General features: G+C 60.2%; 3 protein-coding genes across 9 annotated transcripts in view; 2 read left to right on the top strand and 1 right to left on the bottom strand.

Moving 5' to 3' along the window:
* Positions 1-11,759, top strand: part of LOC113939299 (60S ribosomal protein L35a-like) — a 426,207-nt gene extending 414,448 nt beyond the window's left edge. The window contains exon 2 of the mRNA XM_035724510.1: positions 11,659-11,759. The gene's annotated coding sequence lies outside the window, so the exon portion shown is untranslated. The remainder of the gene's footprint in view (positions 1-11,658) is intronic.
* On the bottom strand, positions 245-25,228 carry RHBDF2 (rhomboid 5 homolog 2). Of its 7 annotated transcripts, none has more exons than XM_027625077.2 (20): positions 24,379-24,456; positions 19,607-19,686; positions 13,004-13,193; positions 9,391-9,555; positions 8,581-8,708; positions 7,824-8,019; positions 7,525-7,728; positions 6,435-6,563; positions 5,960-6,078; positions 5,612-5,806; positions 4,561-4,672; positions 4,268-4,342; positions 3,932-4,093; positions 3,489-3,598; positions 3,277-3,340; positions 3,056-3,150; positions 2,784-2,859; positions 2,513-2,613; positions 2,206-2,359; positions 245-1,548 (listed from the first exon to the last, which is right to left on the bottom strand). In XM_027625077.2, exons 4-20 carry the CDS (start codon positions 9,532-9,534, stop codon positions 1,129-1,131), a joined length of 2,484 nt encoding a protein of 827 aa, XP_027480878.2. In that variant the 5' UTR covers positions 9,535-9,555; positions 13,004-13,193; positions 19,607-19,686; positions 24,379-24,456; the 3' UTR covers positions 245-1,128. The 7 variants fall into 7 exon arrangements, with proteins under 7 accessions (XP_027480878.2, XP_027480873.2, XP_027480872.2 ...); XM_027625072.2 differs by lacking the exon at positions 24,379-24,456 and adding an exon at positions 24,892-24,939 and having other exon boundaries at positions 1,060-1,548; XM_027625071.2 differs by lacking the exon at positions 24,379-24,456 and adding an exon at positions 20,748-20,983 and having other exon boundaries at positions 1,060-1,548.
* Positions 11,419-11,814, top strand: LOC113939298 (60S ribosomal protein L35a-like). Its single transcript, XM_035724509.1, has one exon. It carries the CDS (start codon positions 11,440-11,442, stop codon positions 11,770-11,772), a length of 333 nt encoding a protein of 110 aa, XP_035580402.1. The 5' UTR covers positions 11,419-11,439; the 3' UTR covers positions 11,773-11,814.
* Positions 25,229-25,486: the final 258 nt, after the last annotated feature.

Consider the following 25,486-nt stretch of genomic DNA (forward strand, 5'->3'; position numbering starts at 1 on the left):
CCAGGAAAGCCAGCCCCTCACTGCCCCTGGGGTCCAAGGATTTGACCCGGCCCTCTCAAGGAACCCCCTGAGGCTTTCCATGGGACCCCCAAACCTGGTTTCCGGTCCAACCAAATGCCCCACAAGTTTTCCACCGTCCCTTTGGGCCAAGGCCTTGCCCTTGAGCTCACGGCTGACCCCCCACCAACAAAAAAAAAGTCCCAGCTTTCACTCTGCCAGGTCAAAACGTGATACTTTTAGAGAATATCATTTAATACATTCGAGACATCATCCATATAAAGTTAGCGTTACTTTTAAAAATTAGAACCATAATATAAACCAGTAAAAAATGGGCCTGACTGAGCCTTGGGCAACCCCCTGGGAGCAGGTCCTTGAGGTGGCCCAGCCCCCACTCCCACTTGGGCAGGAGTGAGGCAGAGTGGGGTAGGGCCAGCCTTCTCAGAGCCAGTCCCACAAGGCAGAACACTGACTCGGAGGGAGGACCAGGACAGACAGAGAGGGGAGAGGCTGTCTGCGACCACCAAGTGGAGGCTCTCAGCTTCCCAGCCTCGCTGTGTCTCCATGCTCCTTCTCTGCCCCAGGCCACGGCAAAGCCTTTCCCGCACGGCTGGTCCAGGAGCATTAAGGGCAGGCTCACTAGGCGACTGCTGAGTAAGGGGCACGGGCTCATAGGGCAGGGAGGGGAGGCCTCAGTGAGGCAGGGGCGGGAACCTGGTGGGAACCCTGGCCACGTCCCAGTAAGGGCACGGCCACAGTAATGGGGTGTGTGTGTGTGGTGGGGGGCGGGGGGGCCAGGCCCCACCTGGGGCTGAGTGGGGAGATCGGCAAAGCCGAGGACCTTGGGAAGGAGAGAAGCCCACCCCTCGGCAGGGGTCCTGCTGGCAGGGGAGCGGCAGGAAGGCAGGGTCCGAGTCCCCATGCTGTGGAGAAGCACATGCTCGGAGGGCCCCCCAGACTGAGGAAGCGGGGGGGGCCTCACTCCCCCAAGGACCTCGCCTTTGTGACTGTCACCGCGGGGTCAGTGTGGCTGGTTGGAGGGAGGGCCGGGGCCCCCGGCGGCGGGTCTCTGGAGCGCGGGCTGGGGCGCTCTGCAGACAGGCAGCCCGTCCCAGGCCCACCTGGCGGGGGTCAGTGCAGCACCTGGTCCAGCTCGTACTTCTCGCAGAAGCGGCTGGTGAAGGGGAAGCAGGTGAGGTACTCGATCCAGGGCCAGTTGATGGGGTAGACGTAGAGCCAGATGACCAGAGAGGCGAAGAGGCCGGCGAAGACCAGCAGCGACACCAGGATGAGGGCCCGCTTGCGGTACTTGTCGCTGGTGCCGAAGGTGATGTAGGGTAGGAAGGCGAAGGCCAGCAGCAGGCCGCTGAGGAAGCCGAAGATGTGGGCGATGTTGTCGATCCAGGGCAGGAGGCCGCAGATGAACAGGAAGAGCACGATGGCTGACAGGTTCAGGAAGGCCTTCCAGGGCCGCTCCAGCAGCTGCCAGCTCTGGAAGAGCTCCACGAAGAGGCAGGCGAGGAGGCCAAACTGCGAACCCGCCGGGCCCACCTGGGGTGGGGAGGGGAGCGGCGTCAGCCCGGGGTGCCACATGCGAAGCTGGGGTGTAGCCGGGTCCTCCTACGGGCAGGCTCTCCCAGGGGTGGGGACCCGGCAGCTGAGGCTCCCGGACCAAAGTGGGGCTTTTTGCACCTACCCTTTCTGCAAACACTGAGGACCAACTACGGGCCCAGTGTTTAGTCCGTGCAGTAAGCAGGACAGACAGGCCTACGCCAGGCAGCATACGGCAGGATGGACGGACACCGAACAAGCCAAGGGCATGGGGTCGAATCAATGGAAAAACTGTCACTGTTTCTGTGGGTCATGAATATCTGCACACTGGAGATCTCATGCAGCTCAACCCACAGCTATGTGACTTGCGGGTAGGCAGGCAAGGGTCATGGTCACGAAGAGAAATGAAGCAGAGAAGGGGAACAAAGTGAGGGACAGGGTCTGGAAAAGTCTTTCTGGAGATGATGCCTGAGCCTGACGCAGAGGCATCGCTGTTCCCTTGCTCCCAGGGATTAGGGGATCAGCCAATAAGCCCACAGCTTAGCTGTCCGTCCGGTGTCGTGTGTCCCTCTGGCGGCTCCGGGGGGGGGGGGGGGAGGGGGGAGGGGCGGGAAGCAGCAGAACTGGCCCTCCCTGCCCCATCCCCCAAGTCCCTACCTCTGCCCGATACGGGAGGAAGATGGTGCTGGCGAGGTTGCCGGTGATGCCACTGAGGATGAAGATGATGGAGATGCGGTGCCAGCCAGCCAGCTTCTCCAGGTCCCGCAGGATGGTCATCTGGAAGACCACGGACGCGAGGCAGTGCACCACGCTGGGGAGGGGGCACAGCAGGCATCAGCCGTCCCACGTCTGCCCCCGGCTGCCAGCCAGGAGTGCTCCTCCACCACGGGCCTGGGGGCGGGGGGGGGGGGGGCAGGCAGCACCGGGGTGTGGGGGAGGGGGCGGGCAGCGAGGGGCCTTTTACCCTGCGTGGAGAAACAGAGACAGCCAGAGCCTGTAGAACTGATCTGGGACCTCGGGGTTGAGGAAGGGCAGCAGCCCACACACCTTGTCCAAGCAGTGCACCTGAGGGCAAGCACGGGGCAGTCAGGGCCTGCGACCCAGCTGGCCCCGATGTGGGGCAGGGGTGGGTGCAGAGCCAGACACCTGCTGCAGGAGGGGAGGCATGAGGCCGGCTCCAGCACGCTGCCGTGCCCACCTGCTCACCCTCAGGGCCCCCGCAGGCCCTGCCTCACCTGGGAGCAGAGTGTTGCCTCTTCATGGAAATAGCCATGCATGAATTCACAGTACTCCCGGGTAGTGATCTCACAGCTGGGGGGACAGGGAGGCAAGGGGGTACGTCACAGCCCCGAGTACCCCTGCCCACTGGCAGGAGGGGCGCCCCTCTGTGGGGACCCGAGCTCTGGGGCAGGCTCCCTTTCATCCTGCTCACACCACGGGCGACCCCAGAGTGGGGGAGGGAGGACACTAGCCCGTGTGGCGGGTGGCAACAGAGGAGCTGGCTTACCTGCCCTTGGTGCCGATGCAGCAGGGGCGGCCCTTGATCTGGCAATCCATGTGTAGGAAGCCGGTGCGGTTATTCTTGGCCTGCTCAGTGCAGATCTGGGGGGGGGGGGGGGGGGGCGGGGAAGGACATGACACGCCCACATTGGGTTGGGCCCCTGCAGTGGCAGGCACTCTCACCGTCTCCCTGCCCTTCCTGGACCATTCTCCACCCCGGACACTCACTGGCCACTTGGTGATGTCATCAGGCCAGATGTGGGCACCACTTGAGGCTGGCTCCTCACAGGTTCTGGAGGCAGAGGTTAGAAGGGGCAAAATGAGGAGCTGGGCCCGCCCCCCAGCCTGCCACACCCACCCGCTAACATCCCCAGGGGCAAGCAGACAGGATACTCAATCCCATCTTCTCACAGCCCAGCTGGGCCACCCTGAGACTGTACCTGGGGTCTTGGTGGCACACCGCCCCTGATGTCCGCCTCTGACCCAGATCAGACTTGTCCATGGGGGGCCCCGTATCATCCTGCCACTTGACAAAAGTGGCCAAAGTCTCCTGGAGGATAGGGGAGTGTTGGTTGCGACTAGGGTGATGCCATCCCCATTAGAGTTGGCAAGGGGCCCTCTGGACGGCGGCTCTTCCCCTGGTCTCCAGGGCTCAGGCTCATCTCCCAGACCTCCACCCCTGGCTGACGTTCCCAAGACCTGGGAACGTCACTTCCCTCACTTCTGTGGGGCTGGGGAGGTTGGCACTCTCCCTGTATGGGGCCAGGAAGGAAGGAGGGGATGCGGTCACTGTCCCTGAGGGTCCCTCCCCTATGCTGGGGCAAGTGAAGATGGTGCACAGGACCAGAGCGGGGCTGGCAGGGGCTAGAGGGCCTGGCCCCACCGAGCAGTCCTTCCGCTGGGTCTGGATGCAGCCCGAGTGGTCGTTTTGGACACAGCAGCCCGAGTCCCGCTCTAGGTCTCGCTCCCGAAGCACCAGCTGCTCGATCTGCTGGTCCTTCCGGATACAGGGGGAGAACTTGGCTCCCAGGTGGATCAAATCAATCTGCGGGAGGGGAAAGAAGGAGCCTGGGTCCAGAGCTGGCCACTCTGTTGAGTTTCCCCTGAAGGTCCCCTGATAAGAGGGGCTCCTGGGCCAGCTGACCCCCTGCCCAGCTGGGGGCGACAGGGCCCCAGCGTTCCCTGCTGAGATGCTGTCCCCGCCCCCTGGGCCCCTCACCGAGCTGGGGCCGATCCAGAAGTTCTCTTGCTGGATGTACTTCACGCTCTCATACACACCTTTGTTCCTCAGCACCTGGTGCAGGGGCAGAGGGTAGGGGGTTCAGGGGTTTCCCCATCCCAGGGTACGGCCCCAGAGTGGGGCTGAGAGGTAAAGCTACGGTGAGCCCAGAGCACCCTCCTGCATGGGCCAGGTTGTGGCCAAGGGAGGGACTCCGTGGCCGACGATGCTGATGCCTCTCAGGAGAGGCTGGGGCCCCCAGAGGGGAGCACCCCTTCCTTAGCCTGACTCACCAGCTGCGTGGTGATGTGCTGGGCAAAGCCCACGGGTGCAATGCCATACGTGCAAATCACCAGCAGCGTGATGATGATGTGGACGAAGGTCAGCCAGTAGGTGAAGTAGGGCCTGGGGACAGAAGCACTGGGTCAGCAGAGCTGAACCCACATCCCAACCCTCACCTGCCGAGCCCAGCCCCCAGCAGCTCTCACTTGCTCTCTCCCCTCCCCTTCTGTTGCCCTCCAACTCATCCTTCACCACAGTGACTTTGAAAATGCACCCTCACATACCTCTCTCCCAGCTTCAACCCTTAGACAGCTTCCTGCTCCCCTTGCAATAAAGTCTAATGTCACCCCCTCCTGGGGGCCTTAATGCGCCCACCCACCTTCTCTTCTTACAGCTCCTAGAACAAACCATGATCCCTGCAGCCCCAGGGCCTTCGCACAGGGCACTTCCTTTGCCAGAGATGCTCTTCACATCTCTCTCTGCCCGGCTAACTCCTGCTCAGCCTGGCTGCAGCCCTCCCCGCAGCCGTCCACTCACTCTCTGTCCTCCTGGGACACTTGCTACGCTTGTTATTCGTGTTTTGATTTTGGGTTTGATGTCGATCGGGTCGCCGCCCAGGGCACACTGTGAGAACTGCCGCTCCCCAATCCTCTGGTTTCCCCTCCACGGTCCCCTCACTCACAGAGCTTCTAACTGTCCCTCTGGCCCGCCCTGCCCTCCCTGTCCCTCCTGTTGGAGCTGTCCCAGGGCCCGTGTGCTGGTGCTCAGTGAATGCTCGTTGACCGCTGTTGGGAGCTGGGCTAAGGGCACAGGCCAAGAGAGCCGGGAGGGTGAAGAGGCAGCAAGCGCCGAGGACCCTTCCCAGGCGACACGCGTGCTCGTGCGGCTGTGTCCCATGGGGCCACCCTGAGGACTTGTCCCCGCCCTCCTCTCCCATACGAGCTGCTCGCTAAACGCCTGCTGAATAAAGGGGGTGCTGCCGGAGAGGGTCCCGGGGGCTCTGGTTCTCGGCCCCTCCCCCCGCCGCCTGCAGCCGAGGGGCTCCCGGCGCGGGAGGCTCACCGGTGGCTGTCGAAGCTCTCCAGCTGGCGCTGCACCGTGCTGCTGATGCTGCGGCGGTAGCTGCGGTTCAGCCAGGTGCCCACCACGCCCAGGCCGTAGTGCCGCTTCTGCCGGTCGAAGGCGAAGTGCTTCACCTTGGAGGCGATGCGCTTGCCGCGCCGGGCCGCCGTGACCGGGGCGCGGCCGTACTCCTTCCTGGTGGGCGATGGCTCTCAGCCCGCTGCCCACCCCCCCCCACCTCCCCCACGCATCCCAGGACGGGGCTCTCGGGAGGGACTTGGCGGCCCGGTGAGCCCTCCCCCGCTGTGCCGCCTCCCCGCACCCGGAGGAAGGATGCCCAGAACTCACAGAGGGGCCTGCGTCCCATCGGGGGAGACCGGGGAGGCCGAGCGTGGGATCCCCCGGAAGTAGCTGGCCGAGAGTGGGGGAGACTCAAACACGTCATCGGGCATGGAGCTCATTTCTTCCTGGGGTGGGGTGGAGTGGGGGACACAGAAAAAGACAGTGTGAGGAGTCACTGTCCATACTGCTCCCAGCACCTCTCAGTTCAAGGACAGAACAAAGCTAGACAGGCTCTCTGGGAGGGAAATGGAAGGCACGTGCCTGTCAGCCCTGACGGTGGCTTTCCCGGCTGGCACCCGGCCCTGCCAGGTCCCCAACAGGAAGACAGGCGCCCAGGAGTTCCACGAGGTGGCACGTCCCATCCCACCCTCTGGATCCCTCAGGGGCTCCTGGCAGAGCATGATTGGGCCGGGTCTCCTCTCCTAACTCCCAGGCCACCCCGTAGCCACCCCGAACCCTGAGGCCCACACCCCATGCTTGCCTTACTAAAAAACGAGGAGTCAAATGTGTCTGCTCCGTCCACCACGTCCTCCTCCAGGAAGCTGGGGTAGGCGAAGCTACGTTTGACCACGCGGCACCGCTGTCCCGTGGCATCCAGCACCGAGCGCCCCTGGAGAGGGCAGGGCAGGGCTCGGGCATCAGGCCCAGTTCAGGTGCCTCCACCCCCCCGCCCCCTCCAAAGGAACCGTCAAGCCCCTCCTCCCGGGGCAGCACCTTGGGAGATAGGACCCTGCCCAGAGCACGGAGTGTCTGCAGAAAAAGGCCCGAAAGCTTCCGTAGCCCCGAACCCATGGCTCTCTCCAAGATTTTCGGTTATCCTCACCTGCTGCCCTCCGGCTGGGGCAGCTAGCTCCCCACCACTTGTTCTGCACTCTTACTCCCCAAACTCGGGCCATTTCCCCCAGCTGCAGCTTCCTGGCACAGCAGAGCAGGCCCTTGTCTGCCTCTTTCACCCCAATCTGCGGCTACTCCTCCTATAAGCACCCCTCACTAAAACCACATCAAACCATGTGCTCTTCCCCTGATGTGCCACGCCCCCTCTACCTCCAGGCCTTTGCATAGGCCCTTCCCTCTGCTGAGAATACTGTTCCTTGCCTTCCTTTCCTGGGGGAGCTTTTCCTTATTTTTCTGGGCTCAGCCCAAGTGCCTGTCCTGACATCAGTCCCTCTCCTACGCGGGCCCCAGCACTCATCACACTGAGCAGTGACATCGGCCTGCTCAGGGCTGGGAGCCCATCCAGAACAGTGACACTGATTCGTTTCACTCTGCAGTCCCCGGGCCCAACACAACACAGGGGCTGAGTGAACTTGGGTGAAGGGTGGTGCCTGCACGTGTCCTACTTTCCCAGCTCGTGTCAGTGCAGAAACCGGCGTCCCAAACTATGGAGAACTGGGGCTGGAAGGACGTGGGCCGGGCTCCTGAGCTGCAGGGCCCCTCTCTCTGCCAGGTAACCCGGTGCATCCACCGCCCTTGGCACAGAAGGACATACCTGGGTGAGCTCTCGAGGGATGCTCTGCAGCGAGGGAGGGAGGGACAGTGGGGGCTGGGCAGAGGCGGGGAGGCATCTTTACCTTGAGGAGGGCGGCGGCAGCCTGAAAGCTCATGTGGGCCACAGACATCCTCTTGCGGCGGGGCAGGTGGGAATAGCCAGAGCGGACACTGGTGAAGGAGGTGAGGGACAGAACCCCTGGGGTCAGGGGTGGGTGTGGGGCATGGGGCCTGTCCACCTCATCCGGGTGGCGGAACGCCCGTCCGCGGGCCAGGGGATCCACAATCTGGAGGGAGGGAGGGAGCAAGCGAGTGAGCAGAGCCGACCAGGCCCAGGGCTAAGTCACCTGCCGCTCCCCGCCCCTGCCCCGGGGGAGCCCACCTTGGGCATCTTGCAGGGTTTCGGAGACTCGGTACCCTGGAAGGATGGCGCCTCCTGGCTGGGGAGCTCCAGGTCGCGCTGGCATGAGGCCTTGAGCTGGCCGTAGCGCACGCTGCAGTGGTGCAAAGTCCTGCGCTGCCAGTGCTGTCGCTTCACCTCCCAGTCACCGCTGACCCCGAACCACTGGGCCGTGCCCCTGCGGAGTGCACACAGAGCGGTGGCCGCGCGCCCACGACCATGGCAGCGGGGCGGCGGGGCAGGGACCGCGCTCGTGCGGGGATGACAGGGGGTGTGTGCAGGCGAGGGGACGCGGGAGGTGATGGGGGAGGTGTGTGCAGGGGAGGGGACGGGAGGTTACAGTGCACGTGTGCACCCAGCACAAGGGGCAGACCAGCTCCCCCTTTTGCCCCCGGGTCGGCACCCAATGACCAGACAAGAGGGGTGGAACAGAGTCTGGGGCCGAAGCTGGGCTGGCCAGTGCCTCCCCTGCAGCCCCCGCTCCTTGACCTTGAACCCCCCAGCCTCCACACTGTGACTTTCTACAAGGCACACATCCCCCTTGGGCCTCAAATTCCACCCCAACCCCCCTCCCCACCCCCCCCACCCCCGCCCCGGAACGCGCACGTTCCAGCCCTGCGGGGAGTGCTGCTCACGAACGCCTGCCTACTCCTAGGAAAGGGACACAGGGCCAAGGCCCAGCGAAGGTCCCCGGGGCTGCTGGGGGGGGGGGGGGGGCGGGGGTGGGAAAGGTGCTCACTTGCGAATGCTCTGGGACAGGGAGGCCTGGCGGCGGAAGCCAAGGCGCTTCTCTGAGCTGCCCTCCTGCCACCGTCCCCGTGGCTCCTGGAGGCTGACGCTCTTCACATAGGCTGGGTTCCTGGGCCTCTGCGGGAGGCAGGGCAGGAGGACAGGCTGGGACTTGGTGGAGCCCAGATCCCGGGCTCACTCTTCCTTGGCTCCCTGCGCCAGAACCCTGAGAACACACCTCACCCCTAGTGTACACGCCTGAGCTGCTTTCCTTCCAACTGTAAAGTCACCATCCTTCACGCGCTTCAATGAACCCTACACAGTGATTTCCCAGCTCCCTACACAGTGCTCCCCACCCCCCCTCTGTACGCAAAACAGCCCCCGGGGTGAGTGGGTGGCACCAACACAGCACCCCTTTTATGCCCCAGGACACTCTCAATGAGCTCTTTATGGAGCGCTGGACCAGCCTGTCTTCATTACCATTCTCCACGGGGGCCAGGCTGCTGATGCCCAGCACGTGGGGTCTCTTCCCCCAAGTCTGACAGCCCTTCAGGGGGCCCTGGGCAGGAAATGGAAACAGCCGGTCCTAGTGGAACCGGGGAGCCTTTCTCGAGGACTGTGCTTCTGGTCTCCCCGTCCACCGACCACTGCGAGACGCGGCTCCTGCGCTCCGGGCCCACTCCCTGTGACGTCTGGGGCCAGGGAGGAGGGGGTGCAGGCCCAAGTGAGGGGTGACACAGGCAGTGGGGGCCTCCCCCGCCTAAACGGTGTTGTGTGCACAGCTGTCGCTCCCCAGTGAGCCTCCAGGCTGCCCCCTTACCTGGGGCAGCATGCTGGTCTGCTCGCCAGGGGCTGGGGTCTCGGGTGGCGGGATGGTGATGGACAGGTTGGGCGGCTTCCGGCTCTGCAGGCGGCTGCTGGACACAGAGGAGACGCTCTCGCCATTCTTGTCAGAGGAGGCCATGGTGGGCCAGGGGCAGGGCGGCTGGAATGGAAACAGAGAGAGGGGGCACGAGTGTGTCGACAGGTGGCAAAGACAGGAAGGGACCTGGGGGCCCTGGTGCCAGGGCGGGCGGCCTGGGCTGAGAACAACCTGCGGAAAGTCGGTCAAGCCTAACGCTGGGGTCCAAACCACGCGGCAGAGACCGAATCTGAACTGGGTGGGGTAAGGCAAGTAGGTCTATTTCTGTCCTTTGTTTGCAATCCAGGCCCACAGGGGCCTGGGGAATCCCCACCTTTCCACCTCCTTCCATTGGTGGTCTCTCAGATTCAGGCAAGGACCACACCAAGAGGAGCCCGAGGGCAAAGGACAGAGCTGCAGTGACCTTGGCTGCCTTGTCAGCCTGGTCAAGGTAGGGTCAGAGGGCAGCTTCTTTGACCTTGGGGCAGGGCTTGGGGGAGGACAGGCGGCTCCAGGGTAACCCGGTGCCCTAGCCGCAAACAAGAGGCCCACAGTTGTGCAGGCAGCGGGTGGTTCTCCGAGTAGCCGTCCCTGGGTTTCTAGCGGGGAAGTGGTTGGTGGCTCAGCCTCATTACCAGACAGATGGGAAAGCCACCATGCTGGCTCCTGTCCCCTGGGCTGCCTGGTTCCTTTTTCAAAGGTAACTGAAACTGCCACCTGTTTGGTACTTTTTTCTTTTCATGGAGGAAAAATGGTAATCCCAATGATAAAAGTGGCATATGCTCATTGTAAAAACAAAACACAAAAAAGACTCCAATGATTATAAAGCAGAGAGTGAACTCAAAGTCTGCCTGTCACCCCGTCTTCCAGGAAAGAGCCCCTTTGCACCTGGAAAAGGATACACGTACTTAAACTTTTACAGGCTCACGCCATACCTTTTCACCCGTAGGGTGCACATCAATGCACACAGACAGATCCACCTTACCTTTTTTTTATTTTAAGTAGGCTCCACATCCAGCGTGGAGCCCAACGTGGGGCCTGAACTCATAACCCTGAGATCAAGACCTGAGCCAAGATCAAGAGTCAGATGCCCAACCAACTGAGCCGCCCAGGCACCCGTACCTTATCTTTCTTGATGACTGCAAAGATTTCCTTGAGTGGAATGCACCAAGATTTAATTAATGCCAGACTGATGGCTGTTTAGGTTGTTTTCAGGGACTCCTGTCCAGTGTTAACTGACACCCTTGCCTAGACCGTGTGCATGTCCCAGCGCTACCCCAAGACAAACTTCTAGAAGTTGAACTGCTGGGTTGAAGAGTAAGTACATCTTGAATTTCAGTGGATCCTGTGAAATGGCCCTGCTAAGAGGAGGTGGCAATTTACCCTCCCTCCCTGCCCCCGCCCAAATCTGGGGCTTGTCCACACTTGCTCGCCCCCTCCCCCGACTCCCACTTCCCCTCTGATTCCACCAGAATCAACACTCTGCCTGTTCTATTCTCCTCCCTTCCTCACTCACTCACTCTGCTCTTTTTCTGGCTAAAATCCTCTCCCTACTTCCCAAAGCTGCTGGAGCGAGTTCGGCTTCTCTTCCCCTAGCGTAAGCCCAGGGACTCCACATCTGTCTGCTGACACAGTGCTGACCCCGGGTGTGCGTAGACCCGTGGCAAGTCACACGGGAGCCCTCCAGGTAAGGGCGAGCGGGGCCAACGTGTGATGGAAGGGTGACACGGCGGGCACATGTGGCCCGAGGCCATCCGTCCCCTCCACCCCGGCCCCCCAGAGCCACCTCTCTCACCTGAGGGATCACAGCGGTCTCCTGGCCACTCCACCTGCTGCCCCTCGAGCCCCCACCCTCGTGACCATCTGTCACGCAGCAAAGACATCACCTTTTAAAAGCACCAACCGCTTTTCCGCCATCTTGGAGTCTGCGGAGGCCTGCTGGGCACAGGACTCCTGTAACGCCAAGTAATGTCCGGAAGGCTGTGGTCCAAGGCCATTTTTGCTGGCTATAAGCGGGGTCTCCGGAACCAGAGGGAGCACACAGCTCTTCTTAAAATCGAAGGTGTTTATGCTCGAGATGAAACGGAATTCTATCTAGGCAAGAGATGTGCTTATGTGTACAAAGCAAAGAACAACACGGTGACTCCTGGTGGCAAACCAAACAAAGCCAGAGTAATCTGGGGAAAAGTAACTCGTGCTCATGGAAACAGTGGCACGGTTCGTGCCAAATTCCGAAGCAACCTTCCTGCTAAAGCCATTGGCCACAGAATCCGTGTGATGCTGTACCCCTCAAGGATTTAAATTTAATGAAAAGTAAATAAAGGTGTAGATTTGTTCTCTTGTCAAAAAAAAAAAAAAAGCACCAATCGCACCACGTCACTCTCTGCTCAACACTGTCCCAGGATTTCCCGTTCTCACTTAATGTCCACGCTTCTCACTGGGGCCTCTGGGCCCTGAGTGGATTTGTGTCCTCCTTGCCCCTGACTCGGACACTCTAGGCCGCTCACTGTCTAGTACCTGCTAAGCTCTGCCAGGAGGTGCTGAGGGGTCATGGTCAAAAGCACACTGCAGCTGGGTGGTCTGGCCTTGACCTGTACTTGACCACAAGTCACCCACATCCTCACCTTGTAACGGGGGAAAGACCTCCCCCAAGAGAGGTGCCCTGAGCATTAAATGAGAGCATGCATGATACACAGTCGGGCAGTGTGTGCACACAGAAACTTGTTCTAGAATGTTCACAGTAGCATGTTCATAAGAGCCAAAAGGTGGCAACAACCCAAAGGCCCATCGACAGACCAACAGAGAAACAAATTGTGTTCCATCCACATGATGGGATTATGAGGCAGTCACAAACAGGAGTGAAACGCTGACGTGGGGTCCAGCGTGGCTGAACCTTACGGATGTTATGCAGAGCGAAAGAAGCCAGACACAAAAGACCACATGTTCTAGGGGTCTATTCCTACAGAAGTCTGCGACAGGCAGGGGGTTGGGGGGACAGCAGCTAAAGGGTGGGTCTCATTCTGAAGTGATGGAAACGTTCTGAAGCTGCCCATGGTGCTGGTTGCACAGACCTGCGCATATACCAAAAACCACTGAATTGTACGCTTTAAATGGATGTAGTTTATGTGGATTAAATGTGAATTATAGCTCCATGAAGCTGTTAAAAAAGTCTCAGGCAGGTGCTCCATAAACATTAGGCCTCTGCCTGTGTTCGTCTCTCCATCCCCATATCAGATCATCACACAGTGGAGCAGGTAGCTCCTTCCTATCATTCTGGTTCCAGCTTGGGTGCCACCTCCTCCAAGGAGCCCTCCCTGACTGCCCAAAACAGCTTCCCCGCTCCTGCTACAAGTCTCTCCATTGCTTCACCCTGGTCATCATCCTCTCTCTGCCTTATTCACTGCTGCATCTCCACCTCCAGCGGAGTACTGGCCCACAGGTATAGTATTGGTACATACTGGATGGAAAACAAACAAGCAAGCAAAGCGGCTTGTGCCTTGGGTCCAGCCTGCCCGGCTACCCAGCGTCCTACCTTCAGAGTGTGGACTGAGCTCACTGCTTCCTGGGTCTCGTTGCAGAGGTCTTCAGAGCATGTTCTATTCCTTCCCTCACTCTATGCAGATGCTCTGGGTTCGGTCAAGCTTCAGCTCCGTGAAGAGGTGGACAGATGCCAAAATAGAGGCTTCTAGGCCAAACAGGGCCTCTCCCTTGGTGCGCACAGCCTACAGAGAAGGAAGGGCAGGCTCAAGCAGGCGTGTTCAGAACAATGCCCCTTTCAATCTTCCTGACCTCAGTCTCTGCATCTACAAAATGGGGATAATTCCACCGGCTTCATGGGTGAAGGATTAAGAGATCTGTTCTCCCCATCCGGAGTAAGGACCCCTTGTGACAGGCTGGGCACTCAGACTGCCAGGCAGCCAGGGGCTCTAGCTTCAGAGCATTTACCTAAAAAACCACCTGCAGACCCCCACTCTGGGCCGGGAACCGCAAATCAGGACGGTCTCTACTTTTTTTTTTCTGTGTTAACATAACTTCATGAGAAACATTTAACTTAAAAACAAAGTGTTGGCTGTCTTCTGATTAAGATTTCCTTTTGAATAGAGTAAGGCAGATATTTAAGGCAGCGTTCAAATGATTTAGAAGTGTTTCTTTGTTGTTGTGTTAGCTCTTTAAATAACTTATTGAGGTCAAATCCACACAACATAAAGGTAAGCATTTAAGAGTGAATAACTGTGGCATTCCTCGTTAGGAAGTCCTGCACAGAGGAACCCTGCAGCAGACCCTCCTCGAGCAGAACCCCGAAGGCTGCTGGGGGCAGGGCAGGTCACATCTTCAGGTGCACCAGGCCTGGCCCTTCACGTGCATTAACCTACTTTGTCCTCAAAACACCTTTCAGAGTAGACATCTACCATTGCTCCCATTTTGTGGATGGGAATGGAGGGAGGGGTTAAGGAACTTGCTCACGCTCACGCTCACACAGCTCGGAAGGGGAGCAGATGGATCTCATCAGGAAACAGGAGCCACCCCTTCCCCCACCCCACCAAAGCTAGGGGGCACACTGGGGGCTGGACAGCCCCCTATCAGGGTGACAGAGTAGAGTCCAGTCTGGAGGGAAACTTAGTTTTACTCAAGAGCACTTTGCAAACTCTGTTCCTCAGAGGCCTGGGGTTACCCAGAGGGGCCTGGGGGGCTGCTGGGAGGCAAACCGGAGGCTGGGGGTAGGTCTGTGCCCTCCCTCTGATTTCACAGGGGCGGCAAAGTCTTCCAGCCACAGGAGAGAGGAACTCCGGCTGTGGAGGGGGCACCCAAGGGGGGATCTGAGGCAGAGCTGGGGGCCCAGGACGCTTTCTGCTTCAGGGTTTGCCCAACAGACTCAGGCATCCTTCCTTCTATCCCAAAGTGCTGGGAGTCCTGACCTCGCACCTCAGGGCAAACCGGCAGTAGGTGACAAGGCCCCTCAGAGATCACAGGCAGATGGGCCTGCCTCTACTCTGGGGGCAGCTCCAAGACAACAGCCTCCCCTGGGGCCCCTGGATGGAAAGTTCTCCAGTTTGGTCTCCTTTGGGATCAGGGTGCAGTGAGAGGGCACCAGGCAGGTGCTGTCCTGCACCAAGAAGGGAAGGAGGCAGGCGGTGGAGGGAGGCTGGGAGGGTAAAGCTGCCGAGTCCGAGCTTGGGTGAGGTCACCAAGCACGTAGGCTCCTTCTGGAACTCCAAGCTGATCACACTTTCCCACAGGAAGCACTCAGTGCCCTTCAGAACCTGACTCCACCCCCAGCAGACACACATGCCCTGCAGGTCCCCTGGCCCCACTTCCTCATTGGAGGCCTTGCACCTGGCACACCAGCCTCCACCTCATCTGCCTGGGCAATGGCAAGTAAAATGTCACCTCCTCCAGGAAGTCTGCCCTGTCACCACCAGACAGAATCAACCACTTTCTCACCTGCCTCCTCTAGCATACTGCAGACACCTGCCTGTGTGTAGGGGTCCCCTACCCAAGCAGCACTGAGTCTGGAACAGTTAGCTCCCACTAATTGCTAACAAGATGGGAGGCGAGGGGGGCGCATATGCATGGTTGCAGACTGTCAGTCCACATGGACCCTGGACTAAAACTATCCCCCCCAATCCTACACTCAGCTCAGGAAGGGAGTGGCCCACTCTGGAAGGCTCCACAAAGTGCCCTCTGCCCTGCTGTGGCCCAAGGACGGCAGATGCAGTCCCAGGACGAGCCCCCACTGGACCTCCTGTTCCCCTCTCCCCACAGCACAGCCCGGGCCCCCTGGCCTGCCCTTCCATCCCAAAGCCATCGCACCCTGGCTGGGCCCCCCAGCCCAGAGCCCCCCACCGTGTTGCTGCCATCTGTGCCAACGTCCTGACACTGGGGAGATGGGGCCGGCCCCAGGGCACTTCTGGGGGCCACAGGGAGAAGTGGCTGGGCCCTGGAGAGCAGAGGCAGGGCTGGGGGCACACCTTCTTGGGGAGGAGCACGGTATCCAAGAGAGCTATTTTCACCATCTTCGTGGGCAATGCTGAGTCCTGGCCTGTAGCTAGCTTTACCCCCTGGCCTCAGTCTCCTTCTCTGTTAAGCAAGGGAGTGGGACAAGGTGATGGCCCAGCTCTGACACCCACGAGGCCCACAGTTTAGCACAAAACACCACTTTCCCACAGCCCCTCTCCACCAAGGAGGGGAGAGCCTGCTCCTGAGATTGCCCCCAACTTGTGCAGAAATGGTGGGCAGGTGTACCAGAAGCCCAGTTCCTTCCTTGGGGTGGTGGGGGCAGAGGGTAGGGTTGGCAGTACGGGGGGCCACTGAACCCAAGTCTAGGGCATGGAGGAACCCAGATGGAAAAAAGCACTGGAGCTTTGGGAGCACCCCGCCCAGCACATATCTCTCATGCCCCAGAAATGCTTGCTCATTGCAGAGGAAATTGTGACATCCTGGGACAAGGCTTCCTCCTGGCCCACAGTCACATACACTGCTCTAAGACCCCACGGCTGCTGCAGCACCCAGCCAGTGGGCTGGGGAGGGGTGGGGGGCTTGTGTGGAAGGTCTGAGAGGCTGCCGCACCCAGCAAGGCCAATGCCACCTGCCCACGACCTCAGTGGGGACTTACACCTCAGCCCAGAGAAGCTGGGCCTGGGCAAAGGAAGGGGACTTAGGGTGAGGTCCATCATGGGGTGTGGGTGGGGCAGAGTCAAAGAAAAAGCGAAGTGCAGCGTTCAAATCATCCTACGGGTTGATATTTCTGTACCCCCACCTCCAGTGGTGTAACCTGGCTAACAGCAGCCTGGATCAGGCACATATGACACAAAGGCAGACTCAGAAGCATTCAATGATGCCACCAGAGAATCTGGTTTCCCCACAAAGGGTGGGGCCGGGCACTGCCAGCTAAGCCCTATCCCGACAGACACAGCCACGGTAAGCAAGGCCTCGGCCAGAGAGGTCCCCCGACAGAGCTTTACCTGGGCGTGCCCAGGCAGGGTGGTGGGGGAGCACGCCTCCCCTCAAGCCTGCATGGGCCAGCTGTCCCCTCCCCACCTGCCCCAGGGGTCTGGCTCCAGTCCCTTCTCTCCCTCCCCACCTGCCGGCCACCAGTGCACACCAGCAGGCTTCTGAAGGCTTCCCTGGTCTTGCTAGTGGCAACGGGGTCTCTGCAATCCCCAGGCTCTGAGGACCCTCATGAACCAGGGCAGGGAGTGAGCAGCAGGTGCAGCAGGAAACAGGAGGCTACTGACATTAGGGCCAGAACTGGGAACAAAGGGAAGGAAGGGACCCTTGGACAAGGGGTAACAACCCTCCCCTCCAGCAGAGGAAAGAGGCAGACCACTCCAACCACTAGATTCGATCGGGAAATTAACAGGACCTCCCGGGGATGGGGGTGGAGCGCACAGGTCCCCTGGACCGAGGAAATAAACTGCCCCCTGGCCCGGGCTTGGAGCTGTGGGTGAGTGGGCAGTGCGGAGGGAAGGAAGACGGCCCAGGGCTGCTGGGAACCTGTCTGCCCCCTGATGAATCACAGGATGACGGGGTGACAGCCAGGCGCAAGGAAGTGGCCTCTCTCCCCTGCTTCCCTGCCACAGAAACTGAAACTGGCTGGTCCCTCCCCACAGCCTTCTGGGAACTGGGGCGTTTTTAGAAAGCTGCAGAGAGGAAGCTGGCCCTCGCCCACTGTGCAAACCCCAGCAAAGCCCCGAGTTCTGCTGACCTCGGGGAAGTTGCTCCAGCTTCCCTCGAGACCCGGAAGGGGCAGCTTATGTAAAGGCTGTCATCTAACCTGGTCTCCTGACAGGCGACAGGCATCCCAATGGCCCGTGACTCACCCCAACACCTCCCTGCTCTGCCAAAAGCGGGGCCGGAGCAAAGGGCAGGGAAGTGCCCAGCAGACACCGAGGGTCTGGGGACAGGACTTAGGAAGAGAAAATGCAGAGACAGAAAGGGAAGGGGACCCAGTGTCCCCCTCGGAGGCTACGAACTCTAACTCGCTTGCTGGTCAGGGTCAGAGAAGCCAACGGGTCGCCCCGTTCCTCTCCTTCCCTCCCAACGAGCACCCACTTCCCCAGAGACGCAAGTCCACGGACGCAGCGGCCCTGCCATGCTGGGAGGCTGCACTTCGGCCCAGCCAGCCCCCGCGGAGGGGAAAACTGAAAGCACCTGGGGGTTTGCGCCTCTCCCGCAGGGAGAGCCCCTATTTCTCCACCCCCGACACCTTAAAAGGCTTTGCTCAAACTCAGTTCAGAAGATAAAGGATGGGGAGAGGGAAGCAGGTTCAGGGGCTTGATGACCCACTGGCTTTTCCCCACCAGACCCCAGGTTCTGGACTCCCTGTGACCCAGTTATGGTGGCTTGGGTGGCACGCCGACCACAGACACGGGAAGTGGGTGCTGGGCTCCAGGCCCAGGGTAGGAGCATGTGGAATGGGGGGGTGCCAAGTTCTTGGAGTGGTGCAGACCCCAACACCACTTTGTTCCACCCATCAGGCTTTCTTGGGACCATACGCCAGTGGGGCAGGCAGAGACGTGAATGCCCCATCCTCTGAGGGGGCCCTGGGTCCAGGAAGCTGGCTGAGCTGGGATGCAGGGGCAGGCAGCACTAAATGCCACCAGATGTCCCCAGCTGGGCACAGTGCTGGATCCTGCCCTCCTAGGTGCCCTCCCCGAGGGCTCTCTGGAACTTTCTGGACTCCAGAAGCTGCCCGTAGAAGCACACAAGGGGATAGCGGCTGAGCAGGGATGCAGGTACCCTCCCACACCCCAGGAAAGCAGCAGCTCCCAGAGCCTGGGGGCCAACTGCAGCTTGGGGACGAGAGAGGGAACGGAGCACAGGGGCTGGTCCCAGGTGGCCCTGCCCAACAGCCCAGCCTCCTCTGGGAAGGAGACATGTTCTGTCCCAGTTCTGCTGCCCCTGAGCATGGCTGTGAAGGGGAGGAGTCAGGGGCGGCACTGGGGGTCCAGAAGGCCCTGGTCCGTTCTGGGTCTGATACCAGGGCACAGGAGGGCTCCTGGAGAGGGAGAATGCGCCACTGGACACCATGTCGACCTGAGCTCGACGCCAGGGGCTTTGTTCCAAACATGCAAGACGATTTGCCTCTCAAGATCTTGAGGTACTGGGAATTGTTTGTTGTTGTTTTTCCCAAGTTTACTTATTTATTTATTTATTTTGGTAATCTCTGCACCCAACGTGGGACTGGAACTCACAACCCTGAGATTAAGAGCCACATGCTCTTCCAACCGAGCCAGCCCCTGGGAACTGGGTTTTTTCACTGGTCCTTGGCGCTGGCAGAGGCCTGGCACGTGCTCGGTGGTTAGGGGTTGGGGAGCAGGGGAGGCCCACTTCACTCCTGCTGGAAGCTCCCTGACACTGAGGGGTGACAGGCTGTTTCCAGACATGACCACACTCAGTACACAGAGCAGGGCTCTGTCTTGGGCTTGCTAGGGTGGGGTCCTCCTAATTCCCACCCGGCTCTTGTGGCCTGGCTCTAGACAGTGAAAACACTGTCCAGCTGAGGGAAACAGGTCTTGGGCCCAACCCTAAATGCTGTGAACTCTTAGGCAAGCCACTTAACATCTCTGACCCTAGTCTGTTTATGCTAAAGGATGCTAAGTAGCCCCCCAGGAGTCGAAAATCTGGGTGGCTTTGTCACCATCAGCTGGGGCTCACCCTGGGTGCACACGCAGCTGAGGGACAAAGCCTTACCATAGCTTATGGAGAGGCCAGGGTCACTCAGCCAGGAGTCAGGCCCTGCGCTGCCCTGGGTCCCTCATCTTGATCCACTCAGGCTGGGGCTCTGGGTGCCCCTCACTTCTGGAGGCCCAGGCTGGCCCCACAGCTGGGAGGGATCATGCCAGGCAAACAATTTTCAGCTTGTAAACAGTCATTAAGGAGCTAATAAACCTGACTTCCCAGAACCCTGCCCCGGAGCTTGCTGCTTCCCCAGAAGAGGCTGGCCCCAGCGCCAATGAGGACTGGGCTTCAGGGCACTTGGACATGGGCCCACCCAGGCCATTAAGACTGGGGGGTGTAGGGCTTTGTAAATCCCTACTCACTGAAGCCCCCTGCCTCATTTAGGGCAGCACAGAGTCTCTCGCTGAGGAGTGAGGAGGGCTGCGAGGGCTCAAACCCTGGCTTGGCCACTTACCTGCTGGGAGACTTTGGGCAAGTTACCACTGTGGAGCCTCGGTTTCCTCTGCTGTGAAATGGGGTGATGTACCCCCAAACCTGCCGATCCAGCAAAGATGACATGAGATTATGAACGTACAGGGCCTGGCGCACAATCAACGGCCACTAATTGGTGGCTTCTTTTATTCCTGGTTGACCACTCACTGCTCACTTAGCCTATCTGAGCCAAGAGCCCCAGAGATAACAGATCTCTATTTGACAGGTGGGGAAATTGAGGCTCAGACACGTCAAAAGTCACCTGTCCCAGGTCCCATCGTTGGGGGGGGGTACCCTCCGCCACCCCGTAACTCTGTGAGGCAAAGTGGCCAATATATGGCCCTGGGGTGGTGACCAAGGTGCTGGGGGAGAGTTTAGGTGTGGGCCTCTGAGACTCGTGAGCTCCTCCCAGTCCCCTAGGCAGAAATGACATCACCTGGCGCTTAGGTAGTCCTTCTCAGCTTATCAAAGGGCTTTCTCAAACAGTCTCTCACGCTGTCTGTCCACATCTATCACCAGTGGCTGACAAGGTGAGAGCAAGGGCTCAGGCCCTATTTCAATGCCAAGTCCTGCTCCTGCCCCGTCCCGCAGTGGGTCCCCCACCTCCTGTTCCAGGCCTTCTGCAGGCCACCCTGCAGGCCCGACCTGGCGAGGGCCAGCTGGAGAGGGAAGAGAGGCTTCTTGCTGGATCAGGGGCAGGACCACCTGAGGATGCCCAAGGCTCTGAAAGGCTTACCCTGTTCCCGGCCCTGCGAGCCCGGCCAGAGGGAGCAGAGCTGAGGGTCACCGCCTCCATGACCCCCTCACCCCCGCATCATGACACACATGCAGGCAGACAGGGAGAAGCCCTGGCGGGGAGGAGCCAGCACGTCCTGGCCTGAGACTCCACTCCCATGTCCGAGCCCACCCTCAGTCCCCTCGGCATCCGCGGAGCAGGGCTCCCCACCCCAGACCAGGCCACTTCTGCAGGGTAATTCTAGCACTGCTATTCTTCGACATGCTCTTAGCTAGCCCTCCCAACAGCCCACGAGGCAAGGCCCCTGTCATCGTCACGAGCCTGTGCCAAGGGCACCCAGACACGCTCCTAACACCAGGCATGACGCCATTATCCCGATGGCTCCTACCTCAGACTCCGGGCCCAAGACTTCCCATGCATCACCCCTGGAATCCTCACAGCAACCGGTCCTGGTGGCCTACTGCTACCCCACAGTACAGCTGAGGAGACTGAAGCACAGACCACAAGCGACCCTCATCCTACCGACCACTACCTCATGGGCCACCATGGCTGCCAGCTTCTGGGCCTCGCTCCTTGGCTCCCCACGCTGGGCATCACCCTCCTACCGTCCTCCTACCCTCCTGGCCAGCGTCCCTGCCTGGCACTGCCCACTTAGCTGCCACCACTCTCCTGGCACCCCACCCCCACAACATGCCTCTGGCAGCTTTTGAACTGCAAACAAATGACTTGTGTCTGGGTCCCTGGATAAGTTTACACAATGACGGAATGTGAACACTTCCCCGAAGATGAGAGGATGAATTTTTCTTTACACTCAGATCTCACTCCCAAAGAGAAGCAACAGTAACTTTATGGGCTGTCGGGGAAAAGCCCCTGTTTTCCCCCGGTGATGGGGCAGGTGGGGCAACTCCTCCTGGCCTCTATCCCGAGAGCTGGCCTGGCCTGGGCACCTCCCCAACCTAGCCACCATGCGCCGAGGTTAGCCTGCACACTCCCAGCGGGCGCTGATGACCCCACCGGTCCTTCCCCAGCCTGGCTCAGCTGGATGGGAAACCGGGAGCAAATGTGTGAGCTCACTCTGGAAATCCCCACGGGGTGGCCAGGACAACACTGAAGACCGGAGACTGCTCCAAAGTGGGTGGTTCAGACCCGAAGGGACGTGTGGAGTTGGGGGAGGAAGCCCAGAGCGTTCATCTCCCCAGATGCTGCACCACGGGGCAGGCAGGACGCTGGGGCCACCCCAATATTGCCACCACTCATTCTGAACCAAATAGAAGTGCCAGGTGGCTCATTCAAGTCACCTGTTTTTTGTTTCAGGATTTTCTTTTTTAAGTCTTATTTAAGTAATCTGTATACCCAATATGGGGCTCAAACTTATGACCCCAAGATCGAGTCACATGCCCTCCTGAGCCAGCCAGGCACCCTCGTTCAAGTCACCTGGACACGAACAGGTACGTGCACGCACAGACACACCCCCTTGACTTCTTCCTGTCCTTATCTGCTCTCTCATCTAGCATGGTTGACAGGAACCCCGTGAAGAGTCTGGCCACCAGTAAAAACACCACCACTGAGGAAGAGCCAGACCCAGACCCCAGGGGCCTCCATGATGTATTTGTGGTGTGACTAATCCCTCCTGCGAGAAGAACAGAAGTCCCCTCCTGGGCAGAGAGAGAGAGAGAGAGAGAGTGTGTGTGTGTGTCACACCATGTACAGCTGTAGCTCGCACATGAGCGAGCCAGATAGGAGTCAGCTGGTGGCTTAGCAGCAGGAAGGCACGAGGTTTTGGGGTCGGGCCTGGGAATGACAGCCCAGGTTCAGTATCAGGCTCTGCTGCTTTGTGCCATGAGAGACACACTGAAGACGGGCCCCAGTTTTCTGTTCAACAAAAAGACGGGAGTGTCACTCCAGCCCTTTAAAGTTAAAAGCAAACAAAAACAAAACCAGAAAAACCAACCAGAAACTACCACCTGCTCTCCTTCTGTCCTGCTATCGTTCCCAGGCCAGGAGGCCGGGGTCCAGAAGTGAACAGGATGGGAGCAACGGACACTGTCAGAAAACAGGAAGGGAGGGCAGCGGGTGGCCTGGGCTCCTGGGGACGGACAGCTGCTTCACTCCATCCCACCCCTCTAGAACAGCCCCCTCACCTCCATCCCCCGAGAGCTGGGCCAATGTTCCTGAGCCCAACTCAAACCGGAGTCGTCCCTACTGGGGTCCCCCTGGCCTGGCGCTTGGCTAACACCAGGAGCATGGGGTGCCTCGCACTGCCAGCAGCAGGGCCCACCCTGGGCCCTCTTGTCTAACCCAGGTTCCCACAGCCACAGAGGACCTTTCTTCTTTTTTTTTTTTTTTGCGGGAGGGAAGCAGATTAGGGGAGCCACAGGGAATTAAAAACCTGTTAGTCCTTGGATGTTATTTTCCTGGTGTACATAACTGGAAGAGTTAGGTGTCAGTTTAGAAGGGAAAATTCCAGGAGGTCACATGGCACCAGGCGTCCATGCCTGTTTCAGCAATCCAGCTTTGGGAAAATCTATGAGAACAGAACTCCCCCCTTCCTCCCCCGCCCAGGGGGATATTTGAGCTCCAGGGCTGCCCTGGCTCACCCTGCATGGGAGGCTGCCTTAAGGGTGAGGGACTCCAGGACTGAGCTGTGAGAGGGCCCTGTTCCCAGCCCCTGGGACTCAGCTCCTCCCCCCACAGCACCCAGACCTGCTCTCTGCAGAGACTGTGGTTTGAGCAGGGAAGAGGCAGGTTTATGACACCAGAAGAAGGCTGTCGCTGGGGGAATAACTGTCCTCACACCTCTTATCTCACTTAAGCCTATTTTGTTCCTCCCCTAACTCCTGGGGAAACTGAGGCAAGCAGGGGGCAGTCAATGAGAAGTAACCTGATGGAGCAGGTGCAGCCCCAGGGTCTTTGAACCTCAGCACAGCGCCCACATTTTGAGCCGGGTAATTCTTTGTGGTGGGAAGCCGTCCTGTGCGCTGTAAGATGTTTTAGCAGCATCCCTGGCCTGGACCCACTGGATGCCAATAACTAAGTACAGCACTCCCCTCCTTCTCCTGAGTTGTGACAACCAAAATGTCTCCACTGTCAAATATCTCCTGGCACCAAAAATCAGTGCCCTGCTTGAGAACCTCCTACTGCTCTAAAACAAGCTTCACTCTCCACTCTTCCCTCTGCCCTACCTAACGAGTGAACAGGAACACAGACGCTGGGCTCAGCCTTTTTAACAGCCAGTGTCACCAACACGGGGTCCTAAATCTAGCCACTTGGGAGCCAGCAGCCAGTGCACATGTGGGGTCTTTGGCAAGCCTTCCCCCGCTCAGACACACCCTCTCAGGAGCTCCAACCCTTCGGCTCTCTCCACTTAGACTCACCGGGTTAGGCAGGGGCTGAGACCTCGGCTTCCCCTCTGCCCTGGGATGGGAGGGTGCGTCTAGCAGGCATAACCCTTTCTAACCCTAACCTAACCCAAGGCCCTGCAGGAACATCAGAGGGGGCCAACCTTCCCAAGCCCCTCACAGTCCAGGAGCCAGGACTTCTGGGTCCAATCTCTGAGCTTCGATCTAGCCTTGCTGTGACTCCACTCCCTCGCACCTGTTTCCACCTGGCGAGGCTGAAAGCACAAACTTCGCTTCGGAGCTGAAAGGGGAGGGAAGGGTCTGAGTTCCAGGCGCTTCTGGGAGGAAGGCGGGACTGCGCGGTCCTGGCCCCTGCCAGTCCCCTCTCTTCCTCCCGGGGCCTTAAACTTCTGCCCAATCGTCGTGCCCTTCCCACATCTGGTGGCCCGTGGCCAAGGGGTCTTGTCCCAGCCGAGCCCCAGGGACCGGCAGACCCGGTCCAGCCCCGACCCCTGGCCTCCGGCGCGCCCCACGTGGGGCCCGAGCGCTCCAGCAGGGCGGGCACCCTCGCGGGCCGCGCACCGCCGCCCCGGGCGAGGCTCGGGCCCGACCCCGCGGACCCCTACGGCGCCTGCGGCCCGGCCGCCGCGTGCCGGGCTCCGCCCTTTGCCCCGCGCTCACCTCCCTGCGGCCCCACGTCCCCTGGACGCAGCTCCGAGCGGCGCGGGCCAGCGGCTGGGCGGTGGCTCCTGGGGGCGGGGCCCCGGCGCTCCGCCTCTTCCCTACCTGCGCGCGGGCCGTGGGGGCGGGGCGGGCCCGGCCGGGCGGGCCCGGGGGCGGGCCCGGGGCGGGGCCGGGGGCGAGGGGCGGGGCCAGGGCTCAGGTCGGTGCGGGAAGCCGCGGCCCACCCCGCGGCGCCCTGGACTTGCGCGGGTTGCTGGGTGCTCCGCCCCCTGGGGAGGGGGGAGTGCCGGTCTGGGCAGAACCCTCTTTTCCGCCTGAGCTGGTCTCTTCCGGGCGCCGTCCTCTCCTTCCCGGAGAAAGCGCATGATCTAGGTCTGCACTGCCGTCACGTCACCCCCCCCCCACCCCCCGAGAAAAGTCACTCCGACGACGACCACCTCCCATCCGCTCCCGCCAGCTCCCTCATTCTAAGGCCAAGTGGGCCTGTTCCTCGAGCCTTTAGCTCTTTACCTTTTCGTTGTAAAGCATTTGGAGCATCTCAGTTACTCCAAATCCCATTGCAGCTCCCGCCTCGGGGAAGCCTCTGATCTCGGCCCTCCTCATTCTCCTGGGGGCGGAGGCGCCCTCCTAAGCCGGGTCTTGCTCAATTTCCCCCGCCCCCATCCGCCCGCCGCCAGGGCCAGGAGTGCTGGTCCCTGGGAGAAGCCCGCGCTGGGTGCCTGCGCGGGTGGCCGGGGTCTCTGGAGGAGTCACAGCAATCTCCTTTAGGGCCACCCAATGAAAACTCACGTTGTCTCTGGCCCGGCGACACACAACCTTCCTGATGGGGCCGAACCTTGGCTCACACGGCCGCCTGCAGCAGGGGAGGAAAGCGCTCAGGATCTGGAGATTCGGCGGGCCCAGCCTCGAGGACAGGGTGGCCTCGGTCCAGGCCCTAGCCCTTCTGACCCTGTTCTTAATTTGCAAAGTCGCAAAGCCTTCCTGGCCTTCTCACGTGGTTGGCAGTGGGGATGCAGCGAACAGAACCTGTGAAAGGCTGCATCACCAAGTGTTAACTAGTGGGGTTATTATCACAAGGGTGGGGGCCGACAGCCAGAGGACCTAA

Source organism: Zalophus californianus, chromosome 16, assembly GCF_009762305.2.
Source record: "Zalophus californianus isolate mZalCal1 chromosome 16, mZalCal1.pri.v2, whole genome shotgun sequence".
Classification (NCBI taxonomy): Eukaryota; Metazoa; Chordata; class Mammalia; order Carnivora; family Otariidae; genus Zalophus; species Zalophus californianus.

Bases quoted from the DNA above. Each gene is read 5' to 3' on its own strand.
- LOC113939298 (XM_035724509.1), top strand. From the start codon at position 11,440: ATGTCCGGAAGGCTGTGGTCCAAGGCCATTTTTGCTGGCTATAAGCGG.
- RHBDF2 (XM_027625077.2), bottom strand. From the start codon at position 9,534: ATGGCCTCCTCTGACAAGAATGGCGAGAGCGTCTCCTCTGTGTCCAGC. The intron at 8,020-8,580 runs GTGAGCACCTTT...TGCACTCCGCAG, and splicing joins CTGTCCCAGAGCATTCGCAA to GGGCACGGCCCAGTGGTTCG. The intron at 4,343-4,560 runs GTGAGTCAGGCT...CCCCTGCACCAG, and splicing joins AGCACATCACCACGCAGCTG to GTGCTGAGGAACAAAGGTGT.